The 25,444-nt window shown below is 43.8% G+C and overlaps 1 protein-coding gene across 1 annotated transcript in view; it reads right to left on the bottom strand.

Moving 5' to 3' along the window:
* The window catches only part of LOC310871910 (protein crumbs homolog 2-like), a gene marked incomplete at both ends in the record, with an annotated part of 57,386 nt that extends 42,193 nt beyond the window's left edge, over nucleotides 1-15,193 (bottom strand). Inside the window, one exon of the mRNA XM_083783547.1 lies at nucleotides 15,127-15,193. Within this exon, the coding sequence (XP_083639673.1) occupies nucleotides 15,127-15,193 (67 nt within the window). The remainder of the gene's footprint in view (nucleotides 1-15,126) is intronic.
* Between the last annotated feature and the right edge of the window lie 10,251 nt (nucleotides 15,194-25,444).

Raw genomic sequence — 25,444 nt, 5'->3', positions numbered from 1 at the left:
TGCGATACCCATAACTTGCGGTATCGGTCAAAGAAGTTGGTTGGGTCCAGGAACTCTCTGGGTTCCTTGAGGGGTTCTAAATAGACCCTTACCAGTCTGTAAATCTGAGTGTTATGGTGGTCCTTGAAATTAAAAACGTTTGCGAACCACAAATCTAGGAATAAATTAAAAAAAAGATTCCATAATTAATTGTGTCAGCTACAAGTTAGTAAACAGTTGTGCAACAACTGAAACAATAAAAAATATGAGACTATGTGAATTAAATATCATCATGTGATCAATTATGTGGTATCGGAATGCTTTTCCGATGGTGTCAGAACAACACTGATGTAAAGAGAATGTAATGTAATGTAATGTAAATGTAAGAGATTTGTGTATGTCAATATCATCATGGATAGTGCTAGGATGCTTTGTGTCCAGGTGGCTCAGTCGGTATAGAGCATTCGCCTTTCGACCACAGCGTCATGGGTTCGATCCCGGGCACCGTCAAGGCTTGAAATGGATGGTAGCTGATGGTAGGTGTTGCGGCGTTGCACTCCACCTCAGCCTTCCATCTCTCAGAGGTCTAGCGCATTGACACAGGGATAGACTCCCGATACAGACAATAAGCCTCTCTGACTTACTACCACTAGTGCTAGGATTAGGTCTCCCACTACGCCCCATCATGTGGCACAATGGGTAGAGCATATGGCACTGCCACTGGTTAGGGGATTTATTCAATCTGGAGACACCCCCAGCCCCCAGGACAACATGATATTCATCGCTCATGGTTTGCGAAGGGTGTTTTTGGTTTGAACAAACAGCATCTAATTTAATATAAATGTATAATTTATTAAGGAATTTAACGTTATACCTTAAAGGAGCATTCAGTGATTTGGGTGATTAAAAAAAAAAAAAACCCTGGTCCGCCCCGGTAACAAGATGTGCACGCACTACAGTAAGGGGGACACACGACAGGCCAACAGCAACTGGGGACAGGGAGGAACTCCTTATATGGTGAGCACACTCTATAGTAGGGAGGATTATCACAACAAAACAAACAAAAATAAAGTGATATTTGCATTAAGAAATCACATCTAAGCCAGTCTTGCATCTATTATTTTGGAGTGACACTTTTTTCCCCTTTAGTTGGTTTATGAGTTAAGTGCCGCAACCAATTAACCCATTCTGAACGGGCACCCATTTTGGTGTCAGCATCATGTTATGCTTTAGCTATTGAAAAATAGCAGATCTACAAGCTCATATCGCGCCACCGAGTGGCGCGATACGAGCTTGTAGGTCTGCTATTTTTGAAAAATCGAAGAACGACTGACATTTTTAGAATCTGATCTCAGGTCAGAATGGGTTAATCAGACCAGTGTGTGTCCAGTGGAAACCTCGTATGAATCTGATCTCAGGTCAGAATGGGTTCATCAGACCAGTGTGTGTCCAGTGGAAACCTCGTATGAATCTGATCTCAGGTCAGAATGGGTTAAGGGCCGTTTCCAGAGGAAGCAACGCACCTGCTTTTCTTTCTTTATTGCTATAACTACCTTATATATAACACATGTTGTCTCCCCATCACTCACACCACACACATCTATGGCCTCATCAGTGGTGTAAAAAGTACTCAATTGTTTTACTTAAGTAAAAGTACCAATACTGCAATCTAGACGTACTTTGTTACAAGTAAAAGTACGGAATTTAAAATGTACTTGAGTAAAAGTACAAAAGTATCTGCATCAAAATGTACTTAAAGTACTAAAGGTAAAAGTACTCATATTGCAGAATGTTCAAAATGTGTAGAAAATCTATTGAAAATGGCCGAAATGTATATAGGTTGAAGTGGTTAATGTACGATTTCTATAATCAAAATTAACCAGTAACTAGTAACTAGTGACTAAAGTTTTCAAATAGTTGTAGTGAAGTAAAAGTACAAATTTTGGCTCTGAGATGTAGTGGAGTAGAAGTAAAAGTACTGGAAGTACAGTACTTAAGTAAAAGTACTTAGTTACTTTCCACCACCTAATGTTTCCCCATCACTCCCACCACACAAATCTATGGCCTCTCATGCATGCTGTGTAAGTCTGAGTCACCATAACCATGTGCTCTGCAGCATTCTGCCTTTCCTCACGTCCTCATCTGACGTCACACCAAAGCCTGCCAGCTCCCATCAGGCTGTGGTCAAACACAGTGCATGTCATATTAACTAGGGCCGGGACTAATTGCGATTAATTTAGATTAATTAACTACAGAAAAATTTATCGCGATTAACTACAGATAAATTAATCGCACCTTTTTTTTCACCGCGGAACGTTTCTCACTGGGCGCTTTTCTATAGCACTGAAAACTGGAAATAATAAAAAGTCACCCCATTTTGTGTTGCCTAGAACTGGAGGTCTGACAAAAAACAGTAACAATATGAAGTAAGTACAGCTTTGTGATGTCACTGAGATGTACTTGTTACTGTTACTAATGTTTTTTCAGACCTCCAGTTCTAGGCAACACAGAATGGGGTGACTTTTATTATTATTTCCACAACAGGTATATTAATGACAGTAAAATATTGAAAATGAGTGGTATCCTGTAGTCACTATTCATTGATTCACTGGGATACCAAAAAACATTAAAAAAAAAGTTTCTCGCTGTTCTCGGGTTGAATATTGATATGCGATTAAAATGCGATTAATCTAGATTAATTAATCGCAAAGCCTCTGATTAATTAGATTATTTTTTTTAATCGAGTCCCAGCTCTAATATTAACACATCCTGCTTTCTCTCATTCAGCGCATCCTGGTCACTGTCTCCTCTGCTTTCTATTGCTTGCATGGGAGCAAAGTAAAAGCATTACTCAATAGGCTATACCACAATGTAAAACATACTCAGCGGACCCCCTATTAGAAAATATATGCCAAGGACCCCCCATAAGAGAAGGTTTTTACGGCTCTAGCTGTGATTCTCAAACATTTTCATTTAAAGGACCCCATGCAGGTTTGACCTGAATTACTCTAGGCTATACGGACCCCGCATTTAATTGCATTTATATCTCTGGGACCCCAATGTATTATTGTCAAATCAAAGTTAATTTAACTTTGAGACTGTACAAATGGAACCAAATGGACCGGTTTTTGGTTCCATTTTTGTACACTCTCTGAGTTACAGACCCATAAGGGTCCATTTGGTTGTCATGTCTAAATGTGTTGAGAGCTCCATCTCTCCAACATGCATGATGAACTCGAAGAAGGAGAATATGTTTGTACAGCACCCACACACCCACACACACACACACACACCCACACACACACACACACATTACTGTAAGTACATTACAAACTGGGGAGCTTTTCATGAAGCTCACACTCCTCGTGTAACTACAAGATTTTGCGTACCATCTGATAATGAGTGAATGAATCATGACTCAGTTAAGCCTGTGCAGCGCTGGATGGCACGACAATGGCTGTGTTGTTGGCATGAGTCATCATGGCCAGTGACCCTGCTATGTAAGCATACAGTACTGTGTGTGTGTGTGTAACTGTGTGTGTGTGTGTGTGTGTGTGTGTGTGTGTGTGTGTGTGTGTGTGTGTGTGTGTGTGTGTGTGTGTGTGTGTGTGTGTGTGCGTGCGTGCGTGCGTGCGTGCGTGCGTGCGTGCGTGCGTGCGTGCGTGCGTGTGTGTGCGTGCGACTCATTCTAAACACCACACAGTCAGTCAGTGGTTCTCAGGACCCTCAGAGTGATATGTATTTTGCCACGCACCCCATCTAAAAATGTTTGATCATTATTTTATGCCAGGTACAAGCTGCGACGCGTTGTGAGCTTGTAGATCGGCTATATGCAACCAATTGCAAAATTATTTACACTGGATTTCTTGTCCATTGGTCCCTTCCTAACATTTTAGTTTAGTTTTTATTTGTTGACAAAATCAACAGTATATTTAGACATAGTTTTAGTCATCATGGCTTAGTTTATATTTAGTTTTCGTCAGTGAAAAAAGGTAGTCGACGAACATTTTTCGTCATAGTATTAGTCGACAAAAACAACACTTTTAAAACCACTAGCTGTTCATGACTTTCAGAAACAACTTTATTGTCACATCACAGTCTTAAAAAGTGGGTGAAAATGTATTTTCTTTAAAGGTTTTTGTGCAAAATATGTAAGAGTAAGTAAAGGGTTTCAGATCATTTAGAAGCTTGTTTCACAAACAGCGCAGCCGTTGGGTTTCTCTCTCTTATTTACAGGCTGTACAGCCATGAAGCTTGTCTCCATAACCAGTCTTATTTACAGGCTGTACAGCCATGAAGCTTGTCTCCATAACCAGTCTTATTTACAGACTGTACAGCTATGAAGCTTGTCTCCATAACCAGTCTTATTTACAGGCTGTACAGCTATGAAGCTTGTCTCCATAACCAGTCTTATTTACAGGCTGTACAGCCATGAAGCTTGTCTCCATAACCAGTCTCCAGATCAACAGTACTTCCCCCCTATTCAGTGGAACCCTTATCTAGGTTAGATTAGGTTAGGTTAGATTTTTTTCACTGACATATTGTTGATATGCTGGAAGTTTTCAAAGTAAGCACTTTGTCATTTTGTCAGCTTCATTAAATTGTTTGTTTTCTTTACTTTTCTGAGGAAAGGCATATTGCTTGTTTTTCATTGGTCACCTTGGTGATGACCCACGCATGCTTGTCCTTGGCATGATTAAATCCAACTATTTGCTGTCTGACTCACGACGTCTTGTTACCGAGAAATGCTGCTAAATCCTGTTGCCTACTCATTGTCTGAGCTTTGCCAGGTGCTTCGGTGCAACTTTGAGCATAGCGTCCAGTCTACCCATTCTGACCTGAGATCAGATTCTAAAAATGTCTATTACATCCTGACAGTTACATTATTAACCCATTCTGACCTGAGATCAGATTCTAAAAGTGTCTTCGATTTTTCAAAAATAGCAGACCTACAAGCTCGTATCGCGCCACTCGGTGGCGCGATATGAGCTTGTAGATCTGCTATTTTTAAATAGCTAAAGCATAACATGATGCCGACACCAAAATGGGTGCCCGGTCAGAATGGGTTAAAGGAGAATTCCATGCTAGAAGGCTTTCTTACCTTTATTTGTAGTTGTTACGTCCCCACCAAAGAGGTCCAGGTGTTATTATGTGCAAAAGTGCATTAATGGCTATTAGTATTTCCCCTAATATAAGCCCTCAATGGGAGTTGAGTTTTTGTGCTAATTCGCTTATTTCCACCAAAATACGTAGTAAAGTGTGCCGCTCTGGATACTATTTACATTATGAAGAGAGGATATATACAAAAAGATTGTTGAGCGATGGGAATAAGCGAATTAGCACAACAACCCAATGCCCCATTCAATTCAATGCAATTCAATTCAATTCAATTAATTGAGGCTTGTGGTAGGGGAAATAGCCAATAATGTGCTTTTGCACCAAATAACACCCAGCTGAACCTCTTTGGTGGGGACGCAACAACTATACAAATAAAGGTATAAGAAAGCCTTCTAGCATGGAATTCTCCTTTAAGGTGTGTACGGCCCGGGGGCCACATGCGGACCCAACCATCACTTAATGCGGCCCGCAGGTCAATATGAGAATACTGATATATTATTGATAATAGATTTGTATTATTATTACAAATCATACATTAACCCCTTCAGCCCTATATACTGTACACATTTTGGCCATTTGAAAATAGCCAATCTACAAAGCTCAAAATGTGTCGCAGTGTGACGCATTGTGAGCTTGGAGATCTGCAAGCTCTACAAGAGATCTACAAGCTCGTAGCGCGGCACCGAGTGCCGCGCTACGAGCTTGTAGATCTGCTATTTTCTTTTAATATATATATATTCTTTCAGAGTGAACGTTTTTAAGTCAAATCTTTGCTTCTGGGGGAGGGTCCCTGCCTGAACAACATATTTTCAGATGAGGGTCCGTGGTCAAAATACAGATAATTCTGGGGGTCCTTGACATGAAAAAGGTTGAGTACCACGGCACTGACATCGGTTTTTCAGAAAACTTTTGGGATTTAGAAGACATCATTTTATAATGGTCCTCAGGTCTAAATAAATGGGTACACTTTTCCACCACTACAGCTGCACTACCTGAGTGCCTCCCCCCCACCCAGTCAGAATGCTGCAGATAAGGAAGGGGGGGCGGTGGATCTCTCCCCTCCCCCCAGATCCATCCTTACCCACTCAGATAAGGAAGGGGGGCGGTGGATCTCTCCCCTCCCCCCAGATCCATCCTTACCCACTCAGGCCTATCCTGACACATTCCAGTGTGCTGGTGTCACAGCCTAAGCGCCCGTGTCCTCAGACAGTTCATAGATCATGGTTATGACCACAGCCCAGAGGTGCTGCTCTCTGGCACCGAGCCGTACCGCTCTCAGTCTCTCAACCCAACAATAACACTGAGCAGAGCCCGGCCATGCTCTCTGTAGTCTAGTCTGTTCACTACGTCACTTCACAAAGAAACCTAAACACTAAACACTGTGGTCCATCTTAACCCATTCTGACCTGAGATCAGATTAAAAAAATGTCAGTCGTTCTTCGATTTTTGAAAAATAGCAGACCTACAAGCTTGTAGCGCGCCACTCGGTGGCGCGCTATGAGCTTGTAGATCTGCTATTTTTCAATAGCTAAAGCATAATATGATGCCAACACCAAAATGGGTGCCCGTTCAGAATGGGTTAACTATATTAATCTGGTACGCATGTGTGTCGAAAATGTGTCTTTGCTTCTTCTTTTGCAATTCGTTCCAAAACAAATAATTGGCTTGTTTTCAAAAGTCCTCCTGATATTATTTGATCATAGGCAGATCACCCCCCCCCCCCCCCCCCCCCCCCCCCCCCCCCCCGATCTGCATTACTTCAAGAAAATGTTCCAAAAACAACAATAATGGTCAAATTGTATAATTAGAACATAATGTTGCTTTGAGAATACGTGGTATAAAGACTGGGCAGGTCATAACAGACAAACATACAGCGAAAACATCGGCGAACATCTGGCAAAGATGGCCAGTCTCTACAAGCTCAGAACACTGTGTTGTTCTATTTTCATTTGACATACAACAAAGTATATTATAGGGTTGTTGTTGTCAACTGTTGTTGAGTTCCTATATTGTTTTAACCCATTCTGACCTGAGATCAGATTCTAAAAATGTCAGTCGTTCTTCGATTTCTTTCAAAAATAGCAGACCTACAAGCTCGTATCGCGCCACTCGGTGGCGCGATATGAGCTTGTAGATCTGCTATTTTTCAATAGCTAAAGCATAACATGATGCCAACACCAAAATGGGTGCCCGGTCAGAATGGGTTAATATAGTGTCTTTTCATGCTTTATGTCTCCTAGCAGGTTGAGGGGGCTTAGGAGGTCAGAAGCTTTACTGGAGATGTTGTCCAGAGGTGAAGACCGGAGAGATCTGAAGGGTGAGCTTATCTGTGCTGCCCAAAGAGGGAGGGAGGGAGAGGAGGCGTTACAATGTAACATGTCCTCATTTCCTCCTCACCATGTTTGGTATTTGGCCCAATAAACCATTTCATATCGTACTCTGTGTTCTGCCAAATGCCCTGGAAATAGGAGGCATATAGTCGGAGTTTGTCTCACATGAAATCCCTCACAAACTAACATAGTTCATGTTGGAATAATGTGTATATTTCATGAGACATTTGGAGCAAATAAGCAACCTTTTCAGGAACCCCAGTATTCGTGGCCCACCCATTTGACCACTTAACCCGGCAGCCTTCACCTGGCCTAATGTTTATTTCAATCAATCAATCAATCAATCAATCAATCAACCAACCGTGTTGATTTGGCTTTTTAACTCCATTTGGGTGAAAAAGGGCCCTGGGTGGGGTAAGAAGAAATAATACAGTTTAAATGTCAAAAGAAAGTGTGTCTGCCGGGCTCATAGCATGGACGCTACAACGCCATGAGTCACAGAGACGGGATGGCCCTGGCTCACACACAACTTCTGCTCGTAGGAATTCTATTGAGTCGCCGCGGGAGACGGCCTGGATTGAGCTTTGTGCTAACTTTGTTGGTAGTCTAAAGGCTGCTCGGCAGGTGGCCCAACCCCGAGGAAAAAAAAAACACACACACACACAAAAATGCACAAATCCACACAGCACATTAGTCACACTTGCACGTACAACAATGGCGAGTTGTGAAGACTTCCAGACATTTTGTGTCCGCTCGGTGTCATCTGCAGCCAGGGAATCTGAATCACGATCGTCTGACATGATGTGAACACTAGTAGTGAATCAATAGAAGTTCTCAAACGGCTTTAATTTTCAAGGAACCTCAGAACTCCGAGTGTGCAAACACAACCAAATGGACCTGTAATAAGGGTCCATTTGAAACTCACTTAACCTAATTCTGAACGGGAACCCATTTTGGTGTTAGCATCATGTTATGCTTTAGCTATTGAAAAATAGCAGATCTACAAGCTCATAGCGCGCCACCGAGTGGCGCGCTATGAGCTTGTAGGTCTGCTATTTTTGAAAAAATCAAAAAAGAAAAAGAACGACTGAATTTTTTAAAATCTGATCTCAGGTCAGAATGGGTTAATCAGACCAGTGTGTGTCCAGTGGAAACCTCGTATGAATCTGATCTCAGGTCAGAATGGGTTAAGGAACCCTGAGGGTCCCCGCCGGGACCCCACTTTGAGAACCAACCAACTATAGTTGTTGCCTACACACACACACACTACATGATAACCACACAGTCCTAGCTAATAATAGTGAGTTATTTTTCCTCCAAAGTGCGGTTCTAAAGTGCCAGGGCTCTCTCTCTCTCGTCGCCACACTTCTCAAGACCCCCGTCCCCCCCGTCCCCCCACCCCTCGCGCTCCCCCATTCAACGTTTAGACAAAACCCCAGTGCAGCAGCCGGACTGCTTGGCCCGTCACCATGGCGATGGCTAACAATGGCCCCCCTCGCATGTGATCACGCCCCAAGCCTTGCCTTCTGTCCCCGCCGCAATTTAACGAGCTTCAGGCGCTTCCCACAAATGAAGGTCGCGGGAAAAATTGGGTCAACCAACCGGGCTTCATTAGGTGGGGTTTAAAATATCCCACACACACACTCACACACACACACACACACACACACACACACACACACACACACACACACACACACAAACACACCCTGCACAGCCATGTTTTATATGGGCTTTAGTGACAGACACACCAGTGAATCACACAAGCCCATTAGACCCCCTGCACTGTCGTCATTTTGTGAGCCGTTATGAATTAAACCATTATTAAGCACTCAAGCCAATTAAAGAGATGTGTGTGTGCGCTACAGATTATGCCAGATTATAGATTTGTTTTAAATAAGCCTGGCTACTCATCCGAACGTAAACACAGTTCCAGTAATAACTAGAACTGCGCTCTGTCGAGTGCCTACTTGCTATAGTAGGCCATAAATGGCCTACTAGTTCACAAGCAGAGCGCGCAAGTACTGTGGACCGCTACAAACTGTCAAATCTCAGCTTCTCCGTGAAGGAACGTTTGAAATGTTGAATTATTAGGTTTAGCTATTTGCTACCTACCTACTTTATGGATGTAAAAAAGTAGTATTATGAAGTATGGTACAAGTTTCTATCTATAAAAGAAATACAGTTTTATCGATTTAGAATTATTCTGGATCCCTTTTTAGTTTCTCAAAGAGAAATAAATCATCGATATACGATGGGAAAAAAAAGTTATATAAACTGAAATAAAATATGTTATCACGTATACAGTATAATTTTTTTATTATTTATTTTAAATTGTCAATTGCTTTAAATGTACTTAATCTTAGACTATAGTGATATTAATACTAAATGCCTCTGTGTATATGTATATAGCGGTATACTGTGGTTACTTTGCGCCACTTTTGATGCATATATACACCGTCCCAGCATAATTATGACGTCAGGTTATAACTGGTATAACTAGCTCTCAATGATGACGTAATAAAGATGTGGATTAAAGGACTCAATGCCAGAGTGTAATTGGTTTTCGATGGTGACGTAATGTGACGATATGTTTTAGTGTCGGGGAGGATTAAAGGTAATGCTCCTATGTGTACATGTATGTAATCTGGCACCACTGCCGTATCAATCAGTAGTCATTAAGTCATTTGCTGGGACGGTGCATACTGTACGCATCATTTGCTGGGACGGTGCATACTGTACGCATCATTTGCTGGGACGGTGCATACGCATTGAATATCGTCCTGGGCGAAACTAGTACTTGCGCGCTCTGCTTGCGCAAGTAATTAGACTATCACAGTGGTTCTCAAAGAGGGACGCTCAGAGTTCCTTAAGGTGGTTCTATATGGACCCTTACAGGTCTGTAACTCTGAGTGTACAAATGGAACCAAATGGACCCTTACAGGTCTGTAACTCTGAGAGTGTACAAATGGAACCAAATGGACCCTTACAGGTCTGTAACCCTGAGAGTGTACAAATGGAACCAAATGGACCCTTACAGGTCTGTAACTCTGAGAGTGTACAAATGGAACCAAATGGACCCTTACAGGTCTGTAACCCTGAGAGTGTACAAATGGAACCAAATGGACCCTTACAGGTCTGTAACTCTGAGTGTACAAATGGAACCAAATGGACCCTTACAGGTCTGTAACCCTGAGAGTGTACAAATGGAACCAAATGGACCCTTACAGGTCTGTAACCCTGAGAGTGTACAAATGGAACCAAATGGACCCTTACAGGTCTGTAACTCTGAGAGTGTACAAATGGAACCAAATGGACCCTTACAGGTCTGTAACTCTGAGAGTGTACAAATGGAACCAAATGGACCCTTACAGGTCTGTAACTCTGAGTGTACAAATGGAACCAAATGGACCCTTACAGGTCTGTAACTCTGAGAGTGTACAAATGGAACCAAATGGACCCTTACAGGTCTGTAACTCTGAGTGTACAAATGAAACCAACTGGACCCTTACAGGTCTGTAACTCTGAGAGTGTACAAATGGAACCAAATGGACCCTTACAGGTCTGTAACTCTGAGAGTGTACAAATGAAACCAAATGGACCCTAACAGGTCTGTAACTCTGAGTGTACAAATGAAACCAACTGGACCCTTACAGGTCTGTAACTCTGAGAGTGTACAAATGAAACCAACTGGACCCTTACAGGTCTGTAACCCTGAGAGTGTACAAATGAAACCAAATGGACCCTTACAGGTCTGTAACTCTGAGAGTGTACAAATGAAACCAAATGGACCCTTACAGGTCTGTAACTCTGAGAGTGTACAAATGGAACCAAATGGACCCTTACAGGTCTGTAACTCTGAGTGTACAAATGGAACCAAATGGACCCTTACAGGTCTGTAACTCTGAGAGTGTACAAATGAAACCAAATGGACCCTAACAGGTCTGTAACTCTGAGTGTACAAATGAAACCAAATGGACCCTTACAGGTCTGTAACTCTGAGTGTACAAATGGAACCAAATGGACCCTTACAGGTCTGTAACTCTGAGAGTGTACAAATGAAACCAAATGGACCCTTACAGGTCTGTAACTCTGAGTGTACAAATGAAACCAACTGGACCCTTACAGGTCTGTAACTCACAAATGGAACCAAATGGACCCTTACAGGTCTGTAACTCTGAGTGTACAAATGGAACCAAATGGACCCTTACAGGTCTGTAACTCTGAGTGTACAAATGGAACCAAATGGACCCTTACAGGTCTGTAACTCTGAGAGTGTACAAATGGAACCAAATGGACCCTTACAGGTCTGTAACTCTGACTGTACAAATGAAACCAAATGGACCCATATCGGTCTGTAACTCTGAGAGTGTACAAATGAAACCAAATGGACCCTTACAGGTCTGTAACTCTGAGAGTGTACAAATGGAACCAAATGGACCCTTACAGGTCTGTAACTCTGAGTGTACAAATGAAACCAAATGGACCCTTACAGGTCTGTAACTCTGAGAGTGTACAAATGGAACCAAATGGACCCTTACAGGTCTGTAACTCTGAGAGTGTACAAATGGAACCAAATGGACCCTTACAGGTCTGTAACTCTGAGTGTACAAATGAAACCAACTGGACCCTTACAGGTCTGTAACTCTGAGAGTGTACAAATGGAACCAAATGGACCCTTACAGGTCTGTAACTCTGACTGTACAAATGAAACCAAATGGACCCTTACAGGTCTGTAACTCTGAGAGTGTACAAATGGAACCAAATGGACCCTTACAGGTCTGTAACTCTGAGAGTGTACAAATGGAACCAAATGGACCCTTACAGGTCTGTAACTCTGAGAGTGTACAAATGGAACCAAATGGACCCTTACAGGTCTGTAACTCTGAGAGTGTACAAATGGAACCAAATGGACCCTTACAGGTCTGTAACTCTGAGAGTGTACAAATGGAACCAAATGGACCCTTACAGGTCTGTAACTCTGAGAGTGTACAAATGGAACCAAATGGACCCTTACAGGTCTGTAACTCTGAGAGTGTACAAATGGAACCAAATGGACCCTTACAGGTCTGTAACTCTGAGAGTGTACAAATGGAACCAAATGGACCCTTACAGGTCTGTAACTCTGAGTGTACAAATGAAACCAAATGGACCCTTACAGGTCTGTAACTCTGAGAGTGTACAAATGGAACCAAATGGACCCTTACAGGTCTGTAACTCTGAGTGTACAAATGAAACCAAATGGACCCTTACAGGTCTGTAACCCTGAGAGTGTACAAATGGAACCAAATGGACCCTTACAGGTCTGTAACTCTGAGTGTACAAATGGAACCAAATGGACCCTTACAGGTCTGTAACTCTGACTGTACAAATGAAACCAAATGGACCCTTACAGGTCTGTAACTCTGAGAGTGTACAAATGGAACCAAATGGACCCTTACAGGTCTGTAACTCTGAGTGTACAAATGGAACCAAATGGACCCTTACAGGTCTGTAACCCTGAGAGTGTACAAATGGAACCAAATGGACCCTTACAGATCTGTAACAGACAAATAGCTGATCTACAAGCTCTCAACGTGTCGCAGCTTGTAGAGAGCTTGTAGATCTATTTTCACTATTTTCGTCCAAAACGTGCCCTCTTTATATGGGGTTTCAGCCCCTGCCCCTCTTAACACTCTCTGCACATCCCTAGACAGCGTCAACGTGATGATGAACATGATGCACTGGAAGTTATCAGTCCAGTTAATGGTCTGTTTCAGCATGCAGCCTCCTCCTGAGTCCTGACCATAAACACATGCATCTCCTCATTGCACCTTGCTCACTCACATGCAGCCTCCTCCTGAGTCCTGACCATAAACACATGCATCTCCTCATTGCACCTTGCTCACTCACATGCAGCCTCCTCCTGAGTCCTGACCATACACACATGCATCTCCTCATTGCACCTTGCTCACTCACATGCAGTGGTTTTCAACCTTTTTCATATCAAGAACCATTCTTTTTTTTTGGCATTTGAGCCACGGAACCACCATTTGATGAGATTTAGCCTTGCAGACCCAAAACGAAATCATGTTGTTATCGTTGGATAAGATTTACTTCCACAATTCCCTGCTGTATTGATGTTTGGTACCAGTAGGAGAGAGTACAGGCTACCTTTACACTCGGGTAATGCAGATGTTTAGCAACAATTTAACTCTTGAGAGCATGAAATGAAACCAAATGAATTACGTGTCCATTTGGTTTCATTTCATGCTCTCAAGAGTTAAAGATCTAATGAGGGTCCATTTGGTTAGCAACTTAGCAACTCTCCATCATTTAGTTGCATGGGACCGCCTGGAACCCCCTCAAGGACCACTAGTGGTCCCCGGACCACTGGTTGAAACCCACTGATGTGAGAGCCTACTACACATACAGAGGATGGTAACCAATTACATTTACTCGAGTACTGTACTTGAGTACAGTACAATTTAGTATCTGTACTTAATTTGTTTAAAAGAAATGTGGAAGCTCATGACTTTCAATCCACTTTTGACTCCGCTACATTTCAAGGAAGGAAGGGACCCCCCAGAAGGGACCCCCAGTACCCCCAGGGACCCCCCAGTACCCCCAGGGACCCCCCAGTACCCCCAGGGACCCCCCAGTACCCCCAGGGACCCCCAGTACCCAAACTCAAAAATAAAACAAAAATTACCAATTCATCTGTATTTCAAATATAGCATGTTGTGAGCTTATGAGCTTTTGAATCTGCGCAATTTTTTGGGTTATTATTTATCTTTCGAAGTGTGTTTCTAAAATGTAAATACAGCCAATACATCGATATTAAAAAGAAAATGTTACACCTTGTCATTTGTACTTTTAAAGTTTACAAAGTGCTCCCATGTACTTTAACTCAAGTACAATCCTAACTTAAATTGTGTTGTAGGTGAATAATGAATGCTTTGACCAGGAGAATCTGGATTTCTGCGACTCTGACTCGAGTTCTGGGGTTGAGTACTTTGTCCATCACTGACACACACGCACGCATTGCATACACACACACACACACACACACACACACACACACACACACACACACACACACACACACACACACACACACACACACACACACACAGTGGTGTAAGTACATTTACTCAAGTGCAGTACTTAAGTACAATTTTGAGATACTTTTACTTCACCGGCGTACCGGTATTTCAAAATACTTTTACTTCTAGTCCGCTACATCTCAGAGCCAAATATTGTACTTTTAACTCCACCACAAGTTATTTGAAAACTTTAGATTTTGATTATTATTACAAAAAACATACAAAAACCATTTCAGCCCTATATAAATATTGGCCATTCTACAATATTGTAGATCTGCAATTTTCTAAATATGTTTTAGACATTTTATACATTTGGAAAACTTGTGAAACGGGACATTCTGCATAATGAATATAGTATACTTTCTAATGTTGGTACTTTAATAGATTTTGATGCCAAAACCTTTGTATTGGTACATTTTGAATTCCAGACTTTTACTTGTAACATAGTAGGCTATACTTTTACATTGCAGTATTGATACTTTTGAGCACACACACACACGTACACACACACACTAACACACACACACACACACACACACACACACACACACACAGTACACAGTACACCATACACTTTGCAGTCAAAGAAAGATGATGCCGATCGAGTCACTCACCCAGCTTGAACATCATCATGGTGAGCAGTACAGTCCGCTGGGAGAAAACTCTCCCCAACAACTCCATGGCAAAGTTTGTGTGCGTCCTTATCCTCAAGGCTTGGAGGAGTGAAGCAGCAGCAGCAGTAACAGTAGTAGTAGTAGTAGTAATAGTAGTAGTAGTAAATAAAGTTTATTATTATTATAGTAGTAGTAGGGTTGTGACTGTGGTCCAGTCACTCTGTCGCTCTCTCCCCAGCAGCAGCAGCAGCAGCAGCAGTAATAATAAATAATAAACTTTATTTCTCCCCAGCAGCAGCAGCAGCAGCATCCAGCATGCTGCGTGATGCAGCCACCAACACACAGCAGTAAAAGTTAACTGGGAGAAGTAAACCAACAGTGGCCGGGACCCCCATGCATGCCCGGTCGATGTGTGTGTGTGTGTGTGTGTGTGTGTGTGAGTGTGTGTGAGTGTGTGTAAGCTCTCTGGGGGCCAGGCAGTCAGAGTGGAGCTGGACTAGGAGTAAAGCAGAGTATAATCACCCCAACAGAGACAGAGGAGAGGGGGTGGGGGGAAAAGAAACATGGGGCGGAGTCACTCACTCACTGGCCCGGGAGGGAGTCACTACTCGCCGGCCGTACTGTCTGTTCTGCTGGCTGTTGTTTTCTTGTCTGTTTCTCTGTATCCGACGCTTTCATTCTCAGCACCTTCTCAGCACGCACACACGCACACGCACACGCACACACACACACACACGCACACGCACACTAAAGGGATCATCACCTCCTTGTTGTTGAGTCAACACTGAAATATGGTCCCTGTCAGCTATCAGCTATAACTCTGAATGAAGTACATCATTTCATAATCAATTATCCTGACTTATTGGCTGAGGCTCGTATTCAGAGACAACTGTTGCAGTCTGGGGGGGGGGGGGGGGGGGGTAGACTCACTCAGTGCCTCCTTTCTTTCTCCTGGAAACATCTCTTGAACCTAACACACATAAAACAGTGTCTTTAAAGGTATATTCAGTGATTTCACTTAATTCAAATATCACTTATTTTTTTGTTTTGTTGTGATAATCCTCCCTACTATAGAGTGTGCTGGCCATATAAGGAGTTCCTCCCTGTCCCCAGTTAACCCCTGGGGGTCAAAAAACCTTAGGTTTCGTTTTTGACTCTCTATCCTGATTGGACGAAAGCCTTGGTCCCACAGCCAAAAACGAAACCTAAGGTGTTTTGAGTGAAATCACTGAATATACCTTTAACACCTGCCAGTCATGTTCTGTTCCTGCTACCAGCCAGAGCAGTGGTAACGCAGCAGACAGTTGTCCTGCCCGTCCGTCCGTCCGTCCCGTCCCCCACACAGGGGGTTTTCCACTATGGTTCCAGGCCAGAATTATCATGTGTGCACAGGGACCACGATCAATGGCACGCTATGCCCCCCCCCTCCCCCCCCCTCGCCTCCTCCACATACCCCGCTCGCCATCCATCCATCCATCCATCCCCCTCCCCCAGCTATGCGAGCAGGGGGGCTTATCCTGCCTCGCTCCGACACCTTGTCGGGCGGCGCAGGGAGGGATAGCCCCCCGCGGCAGGCAGGCAGCTGGGCTGAGTCCTCCCTGACCCCCCCCCCCCCCTCCCAACCCTGTCCCAGACCTGAGCCCCCTCCCCTCCGCGTGCATCAAGGCTTAACTTCAACCTGCTGTGACTGGGAGAAACTAAGTTTTAATTAAACACTTGGCACGCAGTGGTGAGCAGAGAGAGAGAGAGAGAGAGAGAGAGAGAGAGAGAGAGAGAGAGAGAGGGAGAGAGAGAGAGAGAGAGAGAGACGGAGGCTCCTTCAGCTCTCCCCTCCTCACACACACAAAACATGCAAATGTGTGCATGCAGTCTGCTGGCAGAGACCGCGGGCCGGCGCAGCACCGAGCGCTCCACATTCCTCAGTGACTGGCGGCTGCTTTCATTAAACCATTCTGACCTGAGATCAGATTCATACGAGGTTTCCGCCGGACACACACTGGTCTGATGAACCCATTCTGACCTGAGATCAGATTCTAAAAAATGTCAGTCTTTCTTCGATTTTTCCAAAATAGCAGACCTACAAGCTCGTATCGCGCCACTCGGTGGCGCGATATGAGCTTGTAGATCTGCTATTTTTCAATAGCTAAAGCATAACATGATGCTAACACCAAAATGGGTGCCCATTCAGAATGCGTTAAAGCAATGGCACAATAGAAAAAATACACACGGAGCTACGAGGGCTTTCCTTAGCAAGGCCGGCCAGACAAAGAACAGGCTTGAAGATGTCAAGAAGAGTACTTCTTCATGCCCGTATAGTAGAGATCAAAACAATCGCCTTTCTTTCTGGGATTTGTGCCCGTATAGAATTATGTTCTCACAGCCCTCTCTCTCTCTCTCTCTGTACCTGACTCAGAATTGTGTCATGTTTTTTATCTCAAGGAGATACTATCTGTCTGTATTGTAAAGTAACACAGTATGTACAGTCTCTAAACATGCCAACCGTTGACTTTATAAACTGTGCATCAGTTTGAAAAGTGCAGACATGGTCAGTTTCAGAAAGAAAGAACAGAAAAGAAAAAGGAAAACCATTAAGTTCATATAATCAAGTGTCAGCTTATTATGGCCTACGTACTCCCTACAGCCTACACAGTCTATTGGACTGACGTCAGTGTGGGAAGAAAGAGATTTATGCTGGGAATTCACAAATAGCATTCCTTCATTTACCAGCATTCACCTCCAGTGTGAGTAAAACAAAAGGAATCTTTCCCAGCAGAAAACCCCTCCCTCTAAGTCTAGCCCATTCTGACCTGAGATCAGATTCATACAAGGTTTTCCACTGGACACACACTGGTCTGATGAACCCATTCTGACCCGAGATCAGATTCCAAAAATGTCAGTCGTTCTTCGATTTTTCAAAAATAGCAGACCTACAAGCTCGTATCGCGCCACTCGGTGGCGCGATATGAGCTTGTAGATCTGCTATTTTTCAATAGATAAAGCATAACATGATGCTGACACCAAAATGGGTGCCCGGTCGGAATGGGCTAGGAGTCATTCAGTGACACAAATTATGATACTTTCCCGATACAAGTGAAACACGTTTATATTGTATTTGTAGCAAAAATAAAAATCGACTTGTTTCCAAATGCAAATCCACTTTGCCCCCCCAAGAGTTTTCTGGAATCCCTTCTATCACAAGTGACACTTATCTTGATACTATTAGTGGACGTATCTGTCTTCTTTCAAGATAACGTCGCTTGTCTCAACAAAATTCTTGGGAGGAAATTTAACCTGCATTTCTGAAAGCAGTGAAATTAACTCATCCAATTTGCTGACTAGACCACTTTGAGGTTTCAGGAAGAGAAAAAGAAAATACAACTAGACACAGTTCTTCATTAAACATCCTGTTACAGAACGGCGGTATAAGGACAAGTTATCTGGTGTCTTGTGAGTCTTATCGGGCTTGTTTGGCCTTTTAACACATTCTGAACGGGGAACCCATTTTGGTGTCAGCACTCAGCATCATGTTATGCTTTAGCTATTGAAAAATAGCAGATCTACAAGCTCATATCGCGCCACCGAGTGGCGCGATACGAGCTTGTAGGTCTGCTATTTTTGAAAAAAATCGATGAACGACTGACATTTTTAGAATCTGATCTCAGATCAGAATGGGTTCGTCAGACCAGTGTGTGTCCGGCGGAAACCTCGTATGAATCTGATCTCAGGTCAGAATGGGTTAAAAGATAAAGCAACCCTTCCAGGAGCACATCTACTTAACAGCAGTGACACTTCCATCCAGTGCAAACCACACAAACCACAGTACAGGCTTGTCATCATACATACCATATGCATTAGGAACATAATATCTGCAAAGCCACCCGGTCTGCCACCCGGTCTGTCACCCGGTCTGTCACCCGGTCTGTCACCCGGTCTGCCACCCGGTCTGTCACCAGGTCTGTCACCCGGTCTGCCACCCGGTCTGTCACCCGGTCTGTCACCCGGTCTGTCACCAGGTCTGTCACCCGGTCTGCCACCCGGTCTGTCACCCGGTCTGCCACCCGGTCTGCCACCCGGTCTGCCACCCGGTCTGTCACCCGGTCTGTCACCCGGTCTGCCACCCGGTCTGTCACCCGGTCTGTCACCCGGTCTGCCACCCGGTCTGCCACCCGGTCTGTCACCCGGTCTGTCACCCGGTCTGCCACCCGGTCTGCCACCCGGTCTGTCACCCGGTCTGTCACCACGGTCTGTCACCCGGTCTGCCACCCGGTCTGTCACCCGGTCTGTCACCCGGTCTGTCACCCGGTCTGCCACCCGGTCTGTCACCCGGTCTGTCACCCGGTCTGCCACCCGGTCTGCCACCCGGTCTGCCACCCGGTCTGTCACCCGGTCTGCCACCCGGTCTGTCACCCGGTCTGCCACCCGGTCTGTCACCCGGTCTGTCACCACGGCTGGCTCGTCACTACATGGCAACCCTCAGAAAGGATGGAAGTGCCGGGTTTAGGCATGGGATGTTGGGGTGGGGGTCTGGAACCAAAAGGACCAAGATCCAACATTAAGGAACCGTACACGGACCACATTTGGAGCCGTTTCCTGAACCGGTTTTTAACAGTGGTTCTCACCTTTTTTGAGGGGCGCCTGTTCTGTAAACGCATTGACAATGAAGGGACAGTTTTTAGTGACCCAGAGGTTCCCTGTACCAGCGAGGTACAGGAATGTTAGTAACCCAGAGGTTCCCTGTCCCAGCGAGGTACAGGGATGTTTCAAGGGAACCCGGTAAGGAATCACACCGCTGAGATGGAATCGTTAAGTAACCAGAATTGTTCAAATCCTAAAGGGCTGATTCATACTCCTATTTTACCGCTGTTTCGGCGCTGTAGTGCCCAAATGATTTCGGCTCGTCAGAAATTTTCAGTAGCACCGAAGAGCCGACTTTAAAGGAGAATTCCATGCTAGAATGCTTTCTTATCTTTCTTACCTTTCTTTGTAGTTGTTACGTCCCCACCAAAGAGGTCCAGGTGTTTTTTTGTGCAAAAACTCCTTATTGGCTATTTCCCCTACCATGAGCATATCAATGAATTGCATTGCATTGAATGGGAATTGAATGGGGCTATGGGGTGTTGTGCTAATTCGCTTATTTCCATCGAAAGAAGTAGTAAAGTGTGCCGCTTGGGATATTATTTACATTATGAAGAGAGGATATATACAAAGAAATTATAATTTTGAGCGATGGAAATAAGCGAATTAGCACAACACCCCATAGCCACATTCAATTCCAATGCAATTCAATGCAATTCATGTAGGGCTCATGGTAGGGGAAATAGCCAATAAGGAGCTTTTGCACAAAATAACACCTGGACCTCTTTGGTGGGGACGTAACAACTACAAAGAAAGGTAAGAAAGCCTTTTAGTATGGAATTCTCCTTTAAGACGGTACCCGCCCCCCCGAACCTCAAATGACGTCACATTGTAGGCTCTACAGAGCCTGACCTGAGATCAGATTCAGTGTGTGTGATCATTCAGTGATCAGTGTGTGTCCGCCGGACACACACTGGTCTGATTAACCCATTCTGACCTGAGATCAGATTCTAAAACAATGTCAGTCGTTCTTCGATTTTTCAAAAATAGCAGACCTACAAGCTCATATATGAGCTTGTAGATCTGCTATTTTTCAATAGCTAAAGCATAACATGATGCTGACACCAAAATGGGTGCCCGTTCAGAATAGGTTAATGATCATGGGAGCGCATTCTGTCCTTTCTACGATGGCCATCTAGTGACAACAGCCCTTCTGCTTCAGAGCTGCTGCCTATCAGCTTATCATCACTACCACAATGCGCCAAAGACATGTGGACAAAGTACTCAAGCCCAGTACTTCAGTGAGTCAAATTCAGTGGTGAAAAGTAATTAAGTACTTTTACTTAAGTACTGTACTTAAGTACAACATTTGAGGTATTTGTACTTTACTTGAGTATTTCCAATTACCAGTACTTTTACTTCTACTCCACTAAATCTCTGAGCCAAAATTTGTACTTTTACTCCACTACAATTATTTGAAAACTTACTTTACTTTTGATTAGATAACATACATTAACCACTTCAACCCCATACATTTCGGCCATTTTGAAAAGAGCTGCTTTTACTTGTAACGAAGTAGTTCTAAATTGCAGTATTGGTACTTTTACTTAAGTAAAAACAATTGAGTACTTTTTCCACCACTGGGTCAATGTACAGGCTGAAGAGAGGCCGAATCTACTTTGCTGTTTGTGATCTGTGTGTGCAAACAAACACAAATGGACATTTGGGCATCAATCATTCTGACCGGGCACCCGTTTTGGTGTTAGCATCATGTTATGCTTTATCTATTGAAAAATAGCAGATCTACAAGCTCATATCGCGCCACCGAGTGGCGCGATACGAGCTTGTAGGTCTGCTATTTTTGAAAAAAATCGAAGAACGACTGACATTTTTAGAATCTGATCTCAGGTCAGAATGGGTTCATCAGACCAGCGTGTGTCCAGTGGAAACCTCGTATGAATCTGATCTCAGGTCAGAATGGGTTAAAGCAACATATGTGAAGCTACAGTAAAAATCTGCCCTCATTTCCTGGACCTAGATCACAGTCAGACACCAACAACTGATAGTAAGGAGTGGATGGGACAGGGGGGGGGGACAGTATTTTGACAATAGATACAAAACTCAGGGTCCCGCCAAGGGGTGTCGGCTCGGCAACAGGAAAGGCATTTCCATCTTTCTTAACCTAGTGTCCCCATTCCGGGCATGTCTTTATAGGAGAACATTATAAAAAAGGTTTTAAAAACATCTTCAAAAAAGCCAGTGGAGACAAAAATATGAACAAGATTAAAGATATTGAAGATATTTTAAAATACATTTTCATGAACCATGCACTGGTCACTGCAGGTCGAATACCCTTCCGGTCTGAAGAACAGATGACAGATTATTCCTGATCTGAACTGGCGGAATGACAGAATCTCCCTCTGTTGCATTAGTTGATTGTGGAAGAGATAGTCTGGCTTGAGTCAACTACTGTACCCACCCACCCGTGTAGAAATGACCACTTCTTCTTTTTACAGTAAAATACACCGGTCACACACAATGGTTACAGACCCATAACCTAGACTACAGCCAAAATGTCACACCCAAAGGTGAGCACACAAACATTCAATCAAAACCAAATAATATCACCCCCACAAAACATTTACAGAGGAAACAGTGTGGGTGGTATTTTACAGGGACAGAGGAGGAGGGGGGGGGGGGGGGGGGGATAATGAGCGGCTGATGCTAATGCATCCATTGAGTGGTAATTGAGCCTCATGACAATCAGTTACTGCCCACAGAGGCTGTAACTGATTGTCTATTAAACACTTTGACCACTACTGACTCAGAGAGACGGTGACAGCACAAGCAAACACCTGCCTCAGAGAGAGAGCAACAACAGCAAGTGTTTCTTTCATTTCAAAAAAGTACTAAAATGGCATTCTTATGCGGCGGGCGCCGTTCACACCAGAGAGACAGCTGTCTCCTCAGTGTCTTCTGTCTCTTCCTGTAGAGTCAGGAGTCACGTGGTGTGACGAGACTACCTTGTTCCATGGGGGGGGGGGGGCAGAAGACAGCCAGGGCTGTCTCGTCAAACCATGTGACTCCAATTAAAAATGCATTGCCAGCCGTGCAGTCATACCGAACTTTGATTCTGCCAATGCCTTTCAATACTAGGGAACGGAGCGGTTTTGTTATTTTTGTAAATGTATGATGAATATAGGGCTTATAAAATATTTAAATATTAAAAATTCCCAAGATCACGTTCAAATTACAGTATAGAAAACGTCCAATGACAACCTACTGTACAGGTACAATACAATCCTGAAGTGTTCATATAACTTTAGAGACCCTTATTCAGTTTACATTTGTACTCTCTTGACTACTTACTCTCTGTTAAATTTACACTGAGGATTTCACAATGGAATGTATACACAACCGATAACTGTGGTATAAAATGGACTTTAAAATGTAATTTAAAAGATGGTGTTGAATGGCGCGAGAGAGAGAGAGAGAGAGAGTGGGAGATGGCCTCATTGTCTGGGCTTTCTACGGGCCAAGTACCATTTGACACTTCCCACCTTTCTCTCAGAGAGAGGGGAGGGAACGGCCTACCTTGTAATTTATGAGGCCGCTTATAAAGACGCGGACGGGAGATTTGCAGTAGATACTCCATCTCATCTCTGGCCTGTCCTCCCCTAAAAAGACGTACCCCACAGTACTGGCGCGCGCGCGCGCGCGCGCGCGCGCGCACGCACGCACGCACGCACGCACGCACGCACGCACGCACGCACGCACGCACACACACACACACACACACACACACACACACACACACACACACACACACACACACACACACACACACACACACACACACACACACACACACACACACACACACACACACACACACACACACACACACACACACACACACACACACACACACACACACACACACACACACACACACACACACACACACACACACACACACACACACACACACACACAGCCTTTTCATGTGTGTCCAGATGCCCCCACACATTTCCTTGTGCACACATGCATGCGCGCGCACACACACAGGGGGGGCGCCTTCCCCTCCCACAACAACCTTACAGCAGCAGAGCGGAGTTGAATGTCCATTCATTTAACAACAGCAGCACCTCTTCTTGCAGAAGACCAATTGCTTGGCGACCCCTTTAACTTCACAGCACCGCTGCTATGCCCTTTTCTTTTGCCCTGTCAACAAAGAATGCTGCTAGAACTAAGAGTATTCTGTCTCGTGTCCCTCTGCACTCGCAACTGTTGAACTGTAGCATGAACACAAATTAACTCAACATGGGCTTTATTATCTGTGGATTGTCTTGTGTCGAAACTCAAAACCAAGATGGTCATTTTTAATCTCTCGTGGAAGGAATTAATTAATAACACTTTTCCCCCCACGCACTCCCTCTATGCCCTTCTTTTATGTTATGTACTTAGAGCCTAATAATTATAAATGTCCCCCATCCCCAGCCAAGTCTATAGACTTAGTTTGTTTAGGGCAGTTATAACTTATGATGAAATAGTTTGCCAGCCAAGTCCACAGACTTTAATGTTTTATGACAACATAAGACTTCATCTGGCTGATATATGAATACTGACCTCGCTGTGCCCCTTACTTCACACTAGTGTGATTTTTAAAATATATTGTATTTTTAACCTTTTAATATTGTGAACTGGATTTTCTTTCTTTTAAGGTAGAGGCCATGAGGACGTTCCAGGGTGTTCTTGCCTCTCTTTGTACTACAAAACATTCTGATTTCTTTTAAACTGAACAAAATACAAATAATAAAGTGTGTATTTTTGGTAAACAACACTCACCTCCCACGACGGCTAAAGGTGCCTCAGAGCAAGGCACTTAACCTCAAACCTCCACCAGTGGTGTTGTTCAGAGGCCAACTGTACAATGTTTTGTTTGCACCGAGCAGCTCCCGTGTGTGTGTGTGTGTGTGTGTGTGTGTGTATTGTACGTTTAATTATACGACTGCAAAGCAAGGTGTTGCAGAAAAGGAACACACCTGCTCACTCAGCAAACCCTTCCCGAGATGAATAAAGGTTTAAAGAAGAAACCACCGCAAATGTACACCGGAGATGAGATATGATACATTTCCTCTGTGATATCTGCAGCATTGCACTTCACTTCCTCACATAGGGGCATTAGTCAGGGTCCTATAAGAGGATTCTTAAGACACACAATCTTCTTAAGGAGCTTCGCACAAGATACAAGATGCCAAATCCCTGAAGTTTGTGCTTGAAAGAGTAATGTTGTTTGCCTGACAGCGGCTCACACTAGAACAAAAAGCACTGTTGTGACTTAGCTAATTACTCAGGCTGCTGTAATGTAATACCAGATTAGCACAATCAATTGTGATTCATCACGGACCAACATGTGGCCTTTTTCCTGTTTGCTTTATCACCGTGTGTTCTCTCTATAGGTGCCTTTGTGCTATGCTGTTCTTTCACTCGGGATTAGAAGTCGTTAAAAGTCATGACGGCCCTGGGAAACCGGCGAGATACTACTCACTACTGTACAGAACGTACCTTTTTGTACTCTACGAAAGAAAACGGATGCTAAAATGAGAATCTCAGCCGTTTAAATAAATAAAGTTGAGTTGAGTTGAGTTGAGTTTAGGGGGAAAAAAAGAACATATATGACCTCCAGCACAAATATTTGTTTTCCGTGTAGATTGTTCTGTTCCTTTACCGGCCGGCCTCC

The sequence above is a fragment of the Protomyctophum parallelum genome (genome assembly GCF_964188405.1).
Source record: "Protomyctophum parallelum genome assembly, chromosome: 15".
Classification (NCBI taxonomy): domain Eukaryota; kingdom Metazoa; phylum Chordata; class Actinopteri; order Myctophiformes; family Myctophidae; genus Protomyctophum; species Protomyctophum parallelum.
This window is presented reverse-complemented; position numbering and strand designations above follow the sequence as displayed.